Source organism: Bufo gargarizans, chromosome 1 (assembly GCF_014858855.1).
Source record: "Bufo gargarizans isolate SCDJY-AF-19 chromosome 1, ASM1485885v1, whole genome shotgun sequence".
Classification (NCBI taxonomy): domain Eukaryota; kingdom Metazoa; phylum Chordata; class Amphibia; order Anura; family Bufonidae; genus Bufo; species Bufo gargarizans.
This window is the reverse complement of record NC_058080.1, coordinates 517,457,704-517,475,401: the sequence shown is the minus strand read 5'-3', so window position 1 is coordinate 517,475,401 and position 17,698 is coordinate 517,457,704. Positions and strand designations below refer to the sequence as shown.

Here is a 17,698-nt window from a genome sequence, read left to right as displayed (position 1 = left end):
GAAAATGTAACTGAAATCTATACTCAACAGTAATATTTTTTTGATTCAGTCTCATACGCACAATACTGCAAACTCATCAGATGCACAAAGAAATGCGACAATTCTGTTTATCGTGCTTAAAAATGACAGCTTACGTCCTGGCGTGTATTAAGAATAACCACGTTTATCTGCAGAGCTGCTCTATCATGGCGACTACCTACCTGGGTTCAGCCTAGTAACATCTTTATAAAAATAACAGAAAGAACAGCATTGAACAAACTGACATTAAATGGAGGTTGCATTATATTCACCGGCCATGGGTTGAATGCTGTGCTATTGTTACAGTAAATGGCAAGTTATTAGCCATGTTGACAGCTGGCCATACGTATCGTGCAGCCATCATCTAATCCTTGAATGAAACATCTGTCTCAGTGATGCAGCTCTCCCTTTGTACCTACATCACGTTTATGCAAAGCAGCCTTTTTTTTTTTCCTTGTCAAGATGTAATCATTTCTAAAATGCTCAGAAACTCATAAGCAATTTGGGAGTCTTTTCTATAATATACAGCTAATTGCAACTCCGATAAACCACTCCTTGCATGATCAGGTGCTGGTTCCATAAAAGGCCATGTCCTCATTGACATTTAGCAGTTTTAGATGAATCGTGTCGGCTGAACCCACTGATTGCAGGACTAGTAACCTATGAATGGGTGGTGCCCTGACTCTTCCCCTAAAAGTAGATGTCAGAAGAAAGAAAGATCGGGCATGTTGGACTGTAATGTGCCCACCCTTTTTGTTCTCAAGAGGAATAAGCCACCACCAGAAGTGTATGCTTGTGGCTTATTCCCGTCCCTACGAAGAACACTTGACTAAGCCAGGCATACGTGTCTCTAGGGTGTGGAGAAGTGTTTGGCTACACAGCTATCTGAGGCTGTGGTCAAATTTTTTGCCACGTTTTACATATTTAGGGGGGAATTTATTAAGACTGGTCACGAAGGTTTCAATTCCCTATGTGGTGCCTGAGGAAGCGCCAAGGTTATGTAGAGATGCAGGCCTTCACATAAGTTTGGAGCTTTGCCCAGCAGGCTTAAAGCCTCATTCACACGTCCGTGCTCAAATCCGTGAAAGAGTAGTCAGTGATGCCTCCATGAAGACATCCGTGAAGGATCTGTGTTTCCTTCATGTGTCCGTTTTTTTTGCTGTCTGTGTGTCATCAGTGTTTAGCGGACACTGTGCAGCTGAAAAATAATTTTCAAAGCATCTCTTCCTAATGATCCATGAAACACGGATGGTATCCATGTTGAATTCATACCATGGGTACAGGGAGGAGGAGACGCCAGGGTTTCTCCATATGCGTCTTCTTCTCCCTGGCTGTAGCGCGGTCCAATCGCAGCGGAGAACGTAACAGCCACAGAGAAAAAAAACTCACCTTCTCCCTGGCTCTGACGCTCTCCGCTGTGATTGGACCGCGCTACAGCCAGGGAGAAGGAGACGCCCATTGAGAAACAGGGCAGTCCCCTCCTCCCTGTTCAGATGGTATGAATTTACATACCAGGCGGGAAACCAGTATGGGGGCACAGTGGGCGAACGTAGCAGCGCATAGAGAAACTAGTACGTGCTGTAACATGACTTCACTATGCCCTACACAGCATGCTAGTTATATGATAATGTCTGGACCCGTGAAAAGTCCTATTTAAAATATGATTTTACACATAATAAATATGACATGATGAGGTGAGACAGCGGAGAACGTCACAGCATAAACACTTGATTAATAGGTAATTCTCTGATTACATACTCCCTTTAAAATTTTCTTTCCTTTTTTGTGTGTACCATATTCCGCAAAATGATGCAAAACAGAATACAGCTTACATTATGCAACTGTTATATGTGAGGTGATTATGAAAATTCTCATCAGTAGTTTATATGCAAATCCACTATAGTCAATGACCGATCAATAAAGGAGCCTCGAGTAAAGGACAAACAGAGGTGACGAGACACAAGGTGGAATGGTTGTTGCTACTTTATTACAGTGATCATGAGGATCACAACAGTCAGACTCCCATAGGGCAGATATTGATGGCATATCATAGCAATGTGCCATTAATGTTTGTACTAAGGAAACTACTTTAAGTCTGGTTTCTTCCTACAGTGGTTTTTAAGTTGTTTGTGGGGCTTTGCTGCTGTTTTTATGGTCAGTGGCGCCTTTTCAAAACACATGCTTGGGGTATGCTTTTTACTTCTGGTGCTTTTCCCACAGGCTTCTGTATAGGGCTTGGAAAACATCAGAAAAAAATAATGTTACAATCATGTAACAAAATTAACAGCGACATAAAAAATAAAGTGAAAAAAAACCACAGAACAAAAAAAATGAAAAAGTACGTGAAACAGACCTAAAGTGGAAATGACAATTGTCAGAATTGATATAAGAATTAGCATTTGAAACTATATCTGTGTGGATGCATGCATAGAACAGTAGCTATAGGGCAACTGAGCTAGTAGTCGCACCCAGTGCCTGAGGCCCTCTGCCATATAAGAAGATTACATAATGCACTGCAGTCCAGGAGGTACTCATTATTTAGTCTCACATCCACAGTGCAGGCAGAAGTAAGTGAACCCTTGAATTTAATAAAATTAACATCCTTTTTTACCCCTTTAGCAACAATCACCCCCAACAAATGTTTGCTGCAGCTGCATATAACATTTGCCCTCAGGTCATGCTACAGCATCCAGATAGGATTGAGGTCTGGACTCTGACTTAGCCATTCCAACACAGAAATCTCTCTCAACCAGTCTTTAGGAGATTTACTTGTGTGCTTTGGGTCACTGTCTTGTTGTGTCACCCCCATATCGCTACAGCTTGAGATCATGGACTGTTGCCCCTACATACTCTACAGCTTAAGGTAATGAACTGTTGCCCCTACATACTCTACAGCTTTAGGTTATGGACTGTTGCCCCTACATACTCTACAGCTTGAGATCATGGACTGTTGCCCCTACATACTCTACAGCTTGAGGTCATGGACTGTTGCCCCTACATACTCTACAGCTTGAGGTCATGGACTGTTGCCCCTACATACTCTACAGCTTGAGATCATGGACTGTTGCCCCTACATACTCTACAGCTTGAGGTCATGGACTGTTGCCCCTACATACTCTACAGCTTGAGGTCATGGACTGTTGCCCCTACATACTCTACAGCTTGAGGTCATGGACTGTTGCCCCTACATACTCTACAGCTTGAGGTCAGGAATGTTGCCCTTACATACTCCTGAAAAATGTTTTGATACAACTAATTGTTCCATTAATGATTGTATAAGTGGTCCCAACTATGATGCTCCCACCACCACGAATCACAGTTGGGATAAGATGTTCTTGAAAGAGTTAGGCCTCTTTCACACAGGCGAGATTTCCGCGGGGGTGCAATGCGTGAGGTGAACGCATTGCACCCGCACTGAATCCGGACTTATTCATTTCTATGGGGCTGTGCACATGAGCAGTGATTTTCACGCAGCAAGCTCTATATTGTGCGTTTTTTACGCAATGCAGGCCCCATAGAAGTGAATGGGGCTGCGTGAAAATAGCAAGCATCCGCAAGCAAGTGCGGATGCGGTGCGATTTTCACTCATGGTTGCTAGGATGAAAGTCTATTCACTGTATTATTTTCCCTTAGACCATGGTTATAAGGGAAAATAATAGCATTCTTTAATACAGAATGCTTAGTAGAAGGTCAACTGAGGGTTAAAAAAATTAAATTAAATTAACTCACCTCCTCCAATTGATCGCGTAGCTGCCGGTCTCCTGTTCTTTCTTCAGGACCTGTCAAAGGACCAGTGGTGACATCATTGTGCTCATCACATGATACATCACATGATCAATCACCATGGTGATGGACCATGTGATGAGCATAGTGACGTCACCACAGGTCCTTTGACAGGTCCTGAAGAAAGAACAGGAGACCGGCAGCTACGCGATCAATTGGAGGAGGTGAGTTAATTTATTTTTTATTTATTGACCTTCTACTATGCATTCTGTATTAAAGAATGCTATTATTTTCCCTTATAACCATGTTATAAGGGAAAATAATAAAATTTACAGAGTACTGAACCCAAACCCGAAGAAGTCCGGGTTCGGGTACCAAACATGCCGCATTAAAACGCTTTGCACTCGTGGGGAAAAATCACGCATGTTCCCGGAACGCACCCGCATCTTTTCCCGCAACACCCATGTGAAAGAGGCCTTAGGGTACCAAGCAAACTCTGTGCTCACAAGTCCACAATCAGCTATGCAGACAGTGGTGAATAATTCAAAATAAAGTCAAAACTGGGACTTGGAGCAAGTCCCACTTTTTGACTTTATAAGGCCCCATGCACACTGCCGTGTTTCACAGCCGTGTGCGGGCCGTGGAACCGCGGCCTGGGATCCCTCCTGAGAGCAGGAGCGCACGGCGTCACTGGTTGCTATGACGCCGTGCGCTCCCTGCTGCCGGCACAGTACAGTAATACACTGGTATAGATCTATACCAGTGTATTACTGTATTGCGGCGGCAGCAGGAAGCGCACGGCGTCATAGCAACCAGTGACGCCGTGCGCTCCTGCTCTCAGGAGGGATCCAGGCCGCGGTTCCACGGCCCGCACACGGCTTTGAAACACGGCAGTGTGCATGGGGCCTAAGGATGAGGTGTTGTTGTGCAGTGGTCTTTATCCTCAAAACAGCATTGTGCATATGCGCTAAAAAGCTACAATTTAGTTTCATTCATAGATTTTTCCGACAGCATTGCTGAACTTGACGTGGACTAGAGCAAACTTGAGACCTACTACAATGTTTTGGTTTTTGGCAACAGCAGATTTATTTTTATTGTCCTTTCCATGAACACCATTCTATTGCCGGCAATCCGAAAGCACACAGATGCATTTGTGAGATGGATCCGGATGCGGATCCGTCTCACAAATGCATTGCAATACCGGATCTGTTTTTCTGGTTGTCATCCTGAAAAACGGATCCGGTATTTATTTTTTTTCTCATTTTTAAAGGTCTGTGCATGCGCAGACCGCAAAACCAGATCTGTTTTGCCGAAACACTTGGGGCCGGATCCGACACCGACTTCAATGGGAGCAGTGGTGAAATGACCAGCTCTACCAGTACACAGTGGGCAGAGCTATGTCGTTCCAATGCCAAATTCTGGTGCTGGAGTTACACTGAAATAGGTGATCAGTGCGGGTGTGGGGTGTAAGAACCTCGACAATCAGATACAGGTGGACTATCTTGAAGATAGGTGATAAAGAACAAAATCCTGGAATACCCCGTTAATTGAAATACCTTTTGTCAATTAGGTCTTGGAGAAGTAATTAATACATAGGTTTACTTCCTTTTTCTCCCTGCAGTGTGGATGTTTACTTAATGTGTTTAATAAAATAAATGAGAAGCAAAACTGTTTGTGTGTTTAGTTAGATTGTGTTTGTCTATAATTGTGATTTAGATAAAATCAGGTCACATTTTATAAATAATCAGTGCAGAAATCCAGGTAATTCCAAAGGGTCCACTCACTTTTTACACAGAAACACAGAAGATTGAGGTCAGAAAAAGTCCTCCGGGCCCATCTAGTCTTCCCTTACATTATATGTCAGGTACATTTTAATTCATTTACTGTAGATTTCCCAACCACGTCTGAAGTTTGTTCCAAACCTCAACTACTCTTTCAGTAAAATAATATTTCCTGACTTCGTTCTGATCTTCCCCACATCTGTTTCTGCCCCCTTATTCTTGTATTAATTAAAAACACTTCCTTCCCAAGCCTTATTTATGCCTAATATGTAACCCCTAAATGAAGCAGCGGTTTTCAGTTTTTTACTTCCTGCTTTCCCAGAGCCATAGCTTTTTTTTTTTTCTGTTCACATAGCCGTGCTTGTTTTTAGTGGGAAAAGTTGTATATTCTAATGCCACCATTTAATATTGCATACGATGTAGTGGGAAGCTGGAAAAAAAAAGGGGTGGAATTAGAAAAAACACAATTCCATCACAGTTTTATAGGTTTTGTTTTTAACGGCATTGGGGCATGTGGTAAAACTAAACTGTGTGCTTCAATCTCTGGGTCAGTACGATTACTGCGATACCACATTTATATAGTTTATATTGTGTTTTAATACTTATTCTTAATAACTTTTTATATTTATGTCTACGGAGCTAGGTGGGGGCTAATTTTTTGTGGGGCGATCTGCAGTTTTCAGTGATAACATTTTGGGTGTGTTTGACTTTTTGATCACTTTTCCAAATGATCCTGAATGATCTTTATTTTTTATTGTTTATTTTTACTATTGGACAAGGGGGTGATTTTAATAATATATATATATTTGTGTGAGGCACTTACGGTAGTACAGTGAAGAACCTAGGAAATCAGGGAATAAGCGTAGTCGGTTGTGGTGTGCCGAAACCGAGGATGAGGTAGGCCTGAGAAAGAAGAGGGCCCACCCAAGGAAAGAGATGTGGAAGAAATGAGTTGTTAAATGAGTGGAGTGGTGGGAGGGTCAAAGTTCAGACCTCGGACGGTGCAGGAGTCAGGTAGAGGGGTGCCCTAAATAGGCTGGAGGCGGACCTCAGCCCCTCCCACAAATCCAGGCCAAAGCCTTCACACTTGTGTGAGGCACTTACGGTAGTACAGTGAAGAACCTAGGAAATCAGGGAATAAGCGTAGTCGGTTGTGGTGTGCCGAAACCGAGGATGAGGTAGGCCTGAGAAAGAAGAGGGCAAAAATGAGATAAACCGTTTATTGTATTCGATATACAGGAAAACTCAACCCGACATGTTTTGGAAAGCATTCCTTAACTCCCGTGTTGGATTGGGGATGTAACGTGCGAAAGCGGACGACTTCCAGCGCCCCAATCTCTTGATGACATGAGCCGGGATGTTGGCACTGGAGGCCGTGGACGCGGCCCCGATCCGAAAGGAGTGCCCAGAGTAGTTGGATGCGTTGAGGCCTAGTTGAGTGAGGGATGACCTGACATAGGTCATGAAGGTGGTGGTGGTGAGTACAGACCCACGCAGTTGAAGTAGTGGCTGACAGGGTAGGAACTTGTGATGCTGTTTGTATGCGTCCAGAACCCCGACTGGGCACCATCTGTTCTGCGTAGGGTAGTATGGAATGTTCACGGGTGAGAGCTGACTGCTTTTGGAGTGAGGTAAGGTTAGGGTATAATGATCCCCGTGTTTCGTCAAGTGGGAGGCTAGCAGACAATGTGTAGTTTGGGTCGCCGAGGTCGTGGTGAATTCCCCGGGCCTCAGGAATCCGTAGAAGGCCAGGTACATCGCTGTTTTGATGATGGAGTTGGTATCAGCTTCAAAAGGACTGGAGTCTAATAAGTCGGATAGTGCTTTGAAAATGTGACTGTTAATGGGCAGTCTCTGTGTCGGCCGTGCGGGTTCTGTCCTCTGAATGCCCTTGAGTATGGTTTTGATCTGGTGTGAGGCCATGAAACTGATGTTGTTGGGGTGTATGATTAGCATGTGATGTTGGATGCCGGTGAGATAGAGCTTGATGGTGTTGTATGACAGTTTGAGCTTGAGGTGGCAAAAAGAAGCAAATCCTAGCAGGGAAGTCATGACAAATGGGTGCGTGATGCTGTGTTCCAACAGGAATTTGTTAAACAGTGCGAATGCTCTGTTGTATGACCTGCGTGTGTTGTCTGATAGTGCAGAGTGGGATAATGACTGGCTATGGCGCATGATGACATCTAATCCAGAATGAGCTGGTGAAATGACGGGGTGATGGAGGCCGTGGGTGACGCTGACGGGAGAGCCTGATGAAACGCCTGAAATTGGAAACGAGACAGATTGTCAGCTGCCGTATTGCACCTTCCCGGGACGTGGAAGCAGTGTATGAAGAAATTGTTGCAAGCTGCCAACCAAGTAAGCTTGCGCAGGAACCTCATGATTGTGAGGGATTTGGACCGACCCTTGTTAATGATCTGGCAGGTTGCCTGGTTGTCTGAGTAGCATCGGACCGACCTGTTTGCCCATGAATGACCCCACGCCACGGCGGCCGCCACGATAGGGTAGATCTCGAACAGAGCCGAGGTAGTGGAGAATCCTTCCAAACCCTGGACCGCAGGAGGCCAGCTACCCCACAGCCAATCGTTCCCACAAATGGCCGCGAAGCCTGTGGTGGATGCCGCATCCGACCAGACAGATGGGGAAGAGTCCGATAGCTGAGGGAGGAACATGCTCCTGCCGTTCCAGGCGGACAGAAATCTCCTCCACATACCCAGATCTGCAGTGGCGTGGGCATCCAGGGGCAGCCTGTGAGAGTCGTGAAGAAAAAGGGGGAAAAGGTGCAGAAGCCGTGAAATGAACGAGCGACCCTGGGGAATGATGCGCATGGCAAAGTTCAGGGACCCCAATAGGGACTGTAACTCCTTGCGGTTGCAGTTGCCAAGTTGAAGGTAATTGTCTATGTGGTTGAGAATAACCTGGATCTTCCCGAGTGGCAAACTGGCTTGCATGGAGGCCGAATCCAACTGAATGCCCAAGAAGGTGATGAATGTGTCCGGCCCTTCTGTTTTCTTGGAGGAGATGGGTACCCCAAGTTCCCCGAACAGCTTGATGGTGGCCCTGAGGCTGGCGGGAGGGGAGATGTTTTCCTCCACGAGTAGAAAGTCATCAAGGTAATGCAAGACCATCGGGCATCTTGCTACGTTCAAGAGCAACCAGCATAGTGCCTCCGCGAATGTGTCAAAAATGGCCGGGCTACTCTTGGATCCGAAGGTCAACCGGGAGAAAAAATAATAGTTTCCGGACCACTTGATGCCATGAAGGTGCCACAGTGACGGGTGGATTGGTAGCAATTTGAACGCATTGGCGATGTCGGTTTTGCTGAGCCATGCTCCGACCCCTGCTTGCTTGATGGCGGTGATGGCGTGATCTATGGTGGTGTATTGGAGTGAGAATTCTTCCGATGGAATGAGGGAGTTTAGACTGGGGTCGGCTGAACCGTGTGGTGCCGATAAATCGATGATTAGCCTCCGTTTCTGGGAAGACTTCCCGGTGACGATGCCAATGGGATTGGTGCGCCATGTGGTGAATGGGGGTGTCTTGAATGGTCCTAGCACGAAGCCCTCTGCGACTTCCAGGGCTATGAGGGCGTCAATTGCGGTGGGGTTGCCTTGGGCGGATAGGAGATTTGGACATTCCAGGGTGCCTGTCGGCATGTGCAGGATGCCCGTGTGGAAGCCTTCGGTCAGACCCGACACAAGGAAATCCGTGAGATGTCTGGATGGGTGCTGAGACATGAATGCTGTAAAAACCGGCATATTTATGGTCGATAGATACTGTTTGGAAAACATTTTATTTGGACACATTGATTTAGCATGTGCCCGGAAACAATTGGTACAAATGTGCAACAACTTACACCCGCTGTAATTGCAGGATCCCATATTGAAATTGTTGCAGATCTGGGACTTGCCCAGAAACTTGATTGGCCGCCCCAGCTTGTCCCGGGTTGATTTCTCCGTGACCCCGGAGGGGCCGGCCGTTTGAGAGGGGGCTTGTCTGTCCGCCGCATTCGGACAGAAATTGGTGGTGTGGGCCGTGGAGGAGCAGTGCACGCAAGCTGGCGTCCTCAGGCCTGCGAAGTGTCGGCAAAAAATGACGGTGTCGATTCTGGCCCAGTTGGAGCGGACTCCGTACTGGGAGAAAGCCCCCGCCACTTTTGCCGAAAAAGATCTATGGTAGTCATAGAATGCCGACCCTCCATATTTGTTGCCCAGGTCCACCAGCTTGTGCATGTAGAGGTCGAGCTCCTCCCTTCTGTTGGGGTAGACCGTGCAGATGACCTCCCTGTAGATGCCGAAAGCCAACACAAATTCTGGAATAGACAGTTTCCTATTGAGGCGGGCATCCCTAGCTTTGACCACAACCGAGACATCGTCGTAGGCATACGTTTTGTTCTCAACAATGTCTTGAGAGGCAATTAGGAGGGAGGCCAGGTTCACATCCTTACCTTCCAGAATGTCCCTTTTCAAGTGCTCCGGTATCATGTGCGCCGGGCTGATTTCTTGGTCATCTGGGTTGATGGATGGCACGGCCACTGGCAACCCGGCTGGTGCCGGTGGCGCCGCCGGTGGTGGCACTGCCAAGGAGAGGGATGTAGTGACCGACTCCAGCTTCCCTAACCTGTCGTTGACCCTGGACATGGACGTCATCAAAGAGGCCAGCATGGCGTGTATGTCCCCCGTGCTGGACTGGCTGGGTCCTTCCCCTGCCTCCGCGTTACTGGCTGACGTGCGCAGTAGACGGAAAAGCTCCGCTTTCCTTGCCGTGGCGGGGAAGGGAATCTGCCGTCTCCTCAATTCTGTCGTGATACGCGGAACTGTCCAGGATCTGATGGATGCTGGGCTGGAAAGATCGTCTCCCTGGGCTAAGGTGATGGATCTGGCCGGAGTGCCAGGAAGGGAAAAGTTCTCACTTCCTTCCAGAGACATGCTAAAACAGAATAGTTTGTTAGTGTGGGGAAACACAGGATCGTGCTGGCAAGCTAGCTATGCCGGATGGCGAAATAATTAAGCCTAAGATGGTGACAGATGAGGCCCTGCTAATTGCCGAGCGGCTTGAGAGGCACTATCTATGAGTTGGCGCGAGGGGTTGATGAGGCCACTGACGTGGTGGCAGGAGTGTGAGGCCTCTCGGTGACTTGTAAGACAGGACTAGGGAAAGGGAGTGACAGGTGAGGCCCTCTCTATGCAACAGCGAGGCGGCTTACTAACGAGTGGCGCGATGGGCGGCTGCCTCCGAGCGTGTGAGGCGGGGTGTTGGCCTCGCGGACCACTGACTGATGGCGGAGCCAAGAGGGGAATACTCTAGTGGGATTCCGACGCCCCTAAATGCCAGCACGCTGACCCTAACGGGATGGAGTGAAATGTAGGAAAAATAGACGATTGAGCAGGTGTACGTACCTGGTAGCAAGAAAAATCACAGGATACGTGCAGCGTAAATAAGAATGAGCTTGACCGCCTAAAAGAGGGGTAGACAGAAGTGTTATGACGAGAGTTTGACAGCGGTCTGGATGTTAGCATGACCTGAGGGATTGCGCCATGAGTTGCAATGGTGACCCGGTATGGTGGATGTAGTGTGAAATGTAGAAATGAACCGGGGGTAGTTTGTTTTGATCATTCCTTTTTTTCTTATTTTTTCCTATTTTTATTATTTTTTTTCATATGGCGGGTTTTATTTTTATTTTTATTTATTTTCTTTTTTTTTTTTTTTTATTTGGCGGGTTTTTGTTTTCCCATATGGCGGTTTTTTTTTTTTTTTTTTTTTTCTTTTCCATGTGGCGGGGGTTTTTTTTTTTTTTTTTTTTTTGGCGGGTTTTTTGTTTTCCCATATGGCGGGGTTTTTTTTTTTTTTTTCATGTGGCGGGGGTTTTTTTTTTTTTTTTGCGGGCTTTTCTGTTTTCCATGTGGCGGGGTTATTTTTTTTTTTTCCATGTGGCGGGTTTCCCTGTTTTCCATATGGCGGGTTTAATATTTTTATTTTTTTTTTTATCTCCCAATGCGGGTTGTTCTGGTGGTTTTGTGTGAAGCGTGGTTTTTTATTGCGGTGGATTGGTAACATGGCTGTGGCGCCCCCCTCCTGTATGTGCTGGCTGATGGAGGGGAGCGGTAGCCGAATCTTGAGGTGCGTGGTGCAGGGGTGTATGTGCGGCACCCCTCGGCTCCCCCTCCCCCCCCGCACAGCGCGCACGCGCGCGGCACCCGGCCGGCCGCCGGTCACTGCGCATGCGCCGAGGCCGTGCACGCGCCGCGCATGCGCAAACCGGGCGTCGGGACGCGGCGGACGCCATTGGCAGCGCGGCAGGAGGACGGAGACGCGGGGAAGAGAGGGACCGTGGCACTGGTGTGGTGTGTGGAGAGGGAGCGTGGAGCGGTCGGGTTGCGGTGAGCAACTGGTGACTGTGAGAGGGCGGGCGTGCCGCTGAGCTGGGCGAGGGGAACAACTTGCCCAACAAAGTAACAGAATGGTCCATGGCAAGTGACAGCATGATGCATATGTATATGTGTGTGAGGGGAAGGAAAGTGTGGGATGATGGTGAGGAGGGGAACGGCGTTGGTACCGTGTGCATGCATGATCAGAACACGTAGCAACATGAAAACCGTGACAGGAGTGAAACTGTGACATGGTTTGACAAGGAAAAAGTGAAATGAACGAGCTGGTACAGGGGCAGCCGTGAGGCCCTGTGCTGTACCGTATGACAAGACTCACAGTTTAACGGGCAAAACGGGGCCCGCAAGGAACCAGGTGAAGTCGGACGGATGGAACCGGAAAGCTCCAAATCCTGGACCCGCAAGCAACGAACCTCAGAAGGAAAACAGCAACTCGTAAGTAACCTCTCAGTTAACTCCACAAGTAACTCTCTCTCTCTCTCAAAGTTCAGACCTCGGACGGTGCAGGAGTCAGGTAGAGGGGTGCCCTAAATAGGCTGGAGGCGGACCTCAGCCCCTCCCACAAATCCAGGCCAAAGCCTTCACACATATATATATATATTATACATTTTATATTATATATACACCTACAGGAGCAATTATGACAAAATCGATCGGCATTAATACAGAGTTTATTCCACTCTTCTGGCAAGGCTTTCTACAATGTTTTGGAGCCCGTGGAAATTTTTGCCCATTCATTTAGAAGAACATTTTTGAGAACAGACACTGATGTTGGATGATAGGGTTTGGCTTGCAATATCCATTTTAGTTCATACCAAATGTGTTTGATGGGGTTTAGGTCAGGGCTCTATGCGTTCCAGTCAAGTTCTTCCACACAAAAGGCATCTAGCCATGCCGTTATGGACCTTGCTTTGTGGCACAGTCATGCAGAAATAGAAAAGGCCTTCCCCAAAATTTTTCCACAAAGTTAGAAGCATACACATGTCCTAAATTTCTTGGTGTGCTAAAGCGTTAAGATTTCCCTTCACTGTAAATAAGAGCCTATGCCAACCCCTGAAAAACAAGCCCATGAGGTTATCCCTCCTCCACCAAACTTTGCAGAAGCACAATGCAGTCAACCAGGTAACATTCTTCTGGCATTTGCCAAACCCAGAATGCCAAATAGAGAAGTCTGATTTGTCACTCCACAAACCTCATTTCCGCTGCTCAAGAGACCAGTGGCGGCATGCTTTACACGACTTCATCCAATACTTGGCATTGTGATTGGTGATGTGAAGCTACATGCAGCTGCTCAGCCATGGAAATTCATGCCATGAGGATGCCAGTCCACAACTTTTATGCCGATATTAATTCCAGTGGAGGTCTGGAACTGTGCGATTATGGAGTCAGTAAGTCAGTAAGCGTTGGTGACTTTTATGCACTTCTGCACTCGAGGACCCCCGCTCTGTAACGTTACGTGATCTGCCACTCTGTGGCTGCCATGCTGTGGTTCATAAATGCTTCCACATTGAAATAATGCCACTCACAGATAATGGTGGAATATCTAGGAGGGATGAAACTTCTCAAACTGACTTGTTACAACGGTGGCATCCTATATTATACACCTGTGGCAATGGGACTGAATGAAACTCCTGAATTCAGACATTAAGAGGTGTGTCACAATATTTTGTCCATAAACTGTAAATATATACTTACATACAATAAATTCCCTGCAAAAGTCCACCTATTTGAGAAGACCAACCCCTTACACAGACCAGATGTTCTGTGGCAGATTTTGTGTTCCACCATATATTATGCATACTGGCCATCTTTTTTGAAAGGGACCACTCCTCTAGAAGAATTTTAGGTGGTCATCTGAAAGAATTTTCATTGTATTTACATTTATCTGATAAAGACGCCTCTACAAAAACAAGGCTGATTATGATGTGTTTAATTAACATTTTGCACAAAATTGAAAGCTTGAACCACAACACTATTTTCGCCTTCTAAATTTACCCATTTCAGTTGTTCTTTCATGTTGGAAGACCTGGATCTCGTTAATAGTCTGACTTCTATATGACTATGTTTACACTGACATCTTAGCTTCCGTTTTTACAGTAGGCAGGGCAAAACCATAGGGAACCATTTGGTAATTATTTTGAATCCCATTGACCTAAAAGTCCATTTTTTTACTGAATACAATATAGACCATCATATTACATTACTGAGGCTGTCAAAGAGCAACATAAACCCAAAGGAAAATAACAGAATATTATCTCATTTATAGCAATATAAAGCATAAAACAGTCAGTAATTTATATTTCTCATTTACAGTGGTTTTCCAAGACTTAAATACTGATAACCTATCCTCTGGATAGGTCAACAGTCCCTGATCGGTGGTGGTCCAAAACCTGGGACCCCCTCCCATCAGCCGACTGAGAAGGCAGTGGCGCTCGCAGTGGTGCCGTGGCCTTCTCTCAGCTTTCCTTAGGCAGAGTGATGACACGTTCATGTCACTGCCTGCCCTGTGAGAGATCTGAAAAGATCGGATAGACTTGCAGCATGTGAGTCTATCTGACAGGTCTTTTTTTGTTTCCTTTCTGTTTGTTGTTGTGGGCTGGATCCCACCTCTCCATAGGTTCTGCTCGTTAGCTGTTTAAGAGGTTCTATTTTAGTCCGCCTCTTACTGCTGACTTTGCAGTTGATATTTTCCTTCTGGAGTTCTGTACTGGTTGTTTGTGGATCCTCTACTTCCTGCTCGTCTCAAGTCCTCCTGTTTTCTCCTTTGTGTGTGAGTTGCTGCTAGGTCTCAGGGAGACGCTGGTCCCTTCACGGTGGAAGGTACCTGTTGTCTCATTCCCCTCTCCCGAAGTTGGGGTTTGCTACAGTGTCAGCAGTGCTCAGGTTCCAGCGTATGAGTTTGTTCACCATCAGGACTTGCTCATACTGTCAGCAGTCAGGGATTCTTAGGAGGTAACCATTCCCTTCTCCCTAGTTTTGGGGCCTAGTCTGTTTACCTATTGATGTTTGTTACTTGGTGTTCCTCTTATCCCCACTTGCCGTGACAGTTCATCGGTCATGTGGCCTAGGAGAAGCTCAGCCCCATAGAAGTGAATGGGGCTGAGCTGCGATACCAAGCACAGCCGCTATACAATGTACAATGCTGTGCTTGGTGAGCATGGAGAAGGCCGTGGCGCTCACAGGAGTGCTGGTGCCTGCTCAAACAGCTGATTGGCAGGGGTCCCAGGTGTTGGACCCCCACCGATCAGGTCTGAGTATTTAAATCTCAGAAAACCTCTTTAAGGCCCCGTTCACATTTCCATGTCAGTGTCACGTCAGTGAAAAAAGCATACGTGTTTAATCCGTGAACATGTCCGTGAAGGATCCGTGGTTGGTCCGCGTGTCCGTTTATCCTATATGTGTGTCATCCGTAATTCACAGAAGTTGCTCAACTGAAAATTAATTTCCAAAGAATCTTCTATTGGTCTTCAATGAAAAACAGACACAACATGGATGTGTCAGTGATTTTCACGGACCCATACACTTTAATGGGCGTGCTTGGTCCGCATCACGGATCAAAGTAGTGCATGTCCTCGTGATTTTTTTTCAGTAAAAAAATACTGAAATGTGAACTGACACATAATGGGCACATGTGCTGTCCGTAAAAATTTGGACAGCAGTGAAGAACGAAAAATGTGAACGAGGCCTTAAAGGAATCCTGTTACCATCATAACCCCTCCTCCCAAACGCCCACAGTACCTTACAGCTGACGATATCATGTCTCCCATGCTGTCTTTTGCTATTGGCCAAGTTTGCAGTAAAACCATTTTATTCCCCTCCCTCCGGTAATGTAAATGTACAGCTTGAAGTCAAGGGGGCAGCGGACTTCACGCTTCAAGTCAAACTCACTGCGCACCCTTCCTGCCTCTTCACTCTTGATGGCCACCTCTGTTTTCTTTCTTTAGGCGCATGCGCTGTCCTTTATAGTTTTCTGCGCAATGAGCCTCTGAAGCTTCAATCTGCACATAATAAGCCGGGCGGGGGGAGGGGTAATTAATATTGTTTTGCTGCGAACTTGGCCATCAGATCAAATGGCAAAAAGACAGCATGACCGACAAAATGAGCTCAGCCGTAAGGTACTGCGGGTGGCTGGGGGGTAACATCTTGGTGACAAACAGAAAGAACCTAACTTTTTGCAGTATATCTTTCTTACTGTACCTGAAAGACGTAATTTTGGTGCAAATACCTGACATGATGCAGTGATACGTATGTTGCAACAATGTGACTGATTGGACACATCCCCTACTTAATAATACATTGATCCGCCCAACGCGTGCCCTTGGCACCTGATTTCCTCACGTTTCTGCACAGCCTTTATAGCTTGCTACCTAAACCCAATGACCTATATAATAAGTGAAGCCAGCAATTCACATGCATTAAATGCATGCTACACACTGCAACCCAGGGGAATAAGAACTAGGTGGCTCCACGATGATCGATCATCTCTGCACTGCCTGTGCCAGGCTCCCATTGCACCCATGGGGACAGCTGTGTTGCACTGTACTACAGCGACACAAGTGACCAGAAGCTGCCGGCTGTGCAAATGTAACACACCCTCACAGGCTGCTCCGTACACGTCCATAGGAAACCCGAGCGAGAAGATGCTGTGGTGGGGTCACCTACCTCCTTCTTGACAGTCTTCAGCAGCCTCTGCCTGGTCTCTGCCTCTGTGGACGACAGGCATTTTGGTTATTACGCTCATTATGTCACCATACGGTACATACAGGCGGGCTATCGGTGCTTCTGGTGTTTTGCTCACCTGTCACCGTTGCCATGTTTGCAGCTTGCCCGTTCCTGTCCTCCGCAGGCTCGGCTCTAGGAGGCAGTGGCACAGCTGCTCCTGCGCGTGCACGGTGGCTGCCGTGACGTCAGAGCGCTACCCCTCGCACTCGGGAGCGCGCGCCTGAATGGACGTTCACGCGCCCTGTTCACTGTAGTATGACGCTGGTTGATGCACTGAGCGATACTCGGGTGCTCCTACATGGTGACATACATTATCATTACTCTGTAGGATTTGCTCCTTCGTCAGCCGGTGATGCTGAGTGAAAGGAGGAAGATTCTCTATGCACTGTAGGCTTTGTGCTTCAGCTTTCTATTTGCATTAATAGCTCCAGTGTTCCTGAGAATAATAAGACCCTGTCCACACAGGATTGATAATCTCTGTTCTAATCTGCAGGGAAACTTTGTTTTCTGTTCCAGCTTAGAATTATTATTACTTATTCCATGGTGCTGTACATTAAGGGTTCTCTCACACTTGCGTTTTTCTTTTCCGGCATAGAGTCCCGTCCTAGGGGCTCAATACCAGAAAATAACTGATCAGTTTGATCCCCATGCATTCTGAATGGAGAGCAATTCGTTCAGGATGTCTTCAGTTCAGTCACTAAACGGCGTTTTGGACGGAGGAAATACAGCAGCATGCTGCGGTATTATCTCCGTCCAAAATTCCGGATCAGTTGCCGGAATGCCGGATCCGGCATTAATTTACATTTAAATGTATTAGTGCCGGATCTGGCATTAAAAATACCACAATGCCGGATCCGTCCTTCATGCACAGATCGGTAAAAATGTGAGAAAAAAATAGAAACTGATCCGTTTGTCCGTATGACAAATGAAGAGACAGATCCGTTCTTGCAATGCATTTGTGAGGCGGATCCGTCTAGAAATGCTGTCTGTTTGCATGCAGATTGCCAGATCCAGCGGGCAGCTGCTTGTCGGATCACTCTGCCGCAAGTGTGAAAATAGCCTAAAAAA

The 17,698-nt window shown here is 46.8% G+C and overlaps 1 protein-coding gene across 1 annotated transcript in view; it reads right to left on the bottom strand.

The window, feature by feature from the left end:
- Positions 1–16,808, bottom strand: part of SGSM1 (small G protein signaling modulator 1) — a 240,980-nt gene extending 224,172 nt beyond the window's left edge. Inside the window, exons 1-2 of the mRNA XM_044288814.1 lie at positions 16,707–16,808; positions 16,571–16,614 (exon numbers count right to left, since the gene is read on the bottom strand). Of these exons, the coding sequence (XP_044144749.1) occupies positions 16,571–16,614; positions 16,707–16,722 (60 nt within the window). The 5' untranslated portion in view covers positions 16,723–16,808. The remainder of the gene's footprint in view (positions 1–16,570; positions 16,615–16,706) is intronic.
- Between the last annotated feature and the right edge of the window lie 890 nt (positions 16,809–17,698).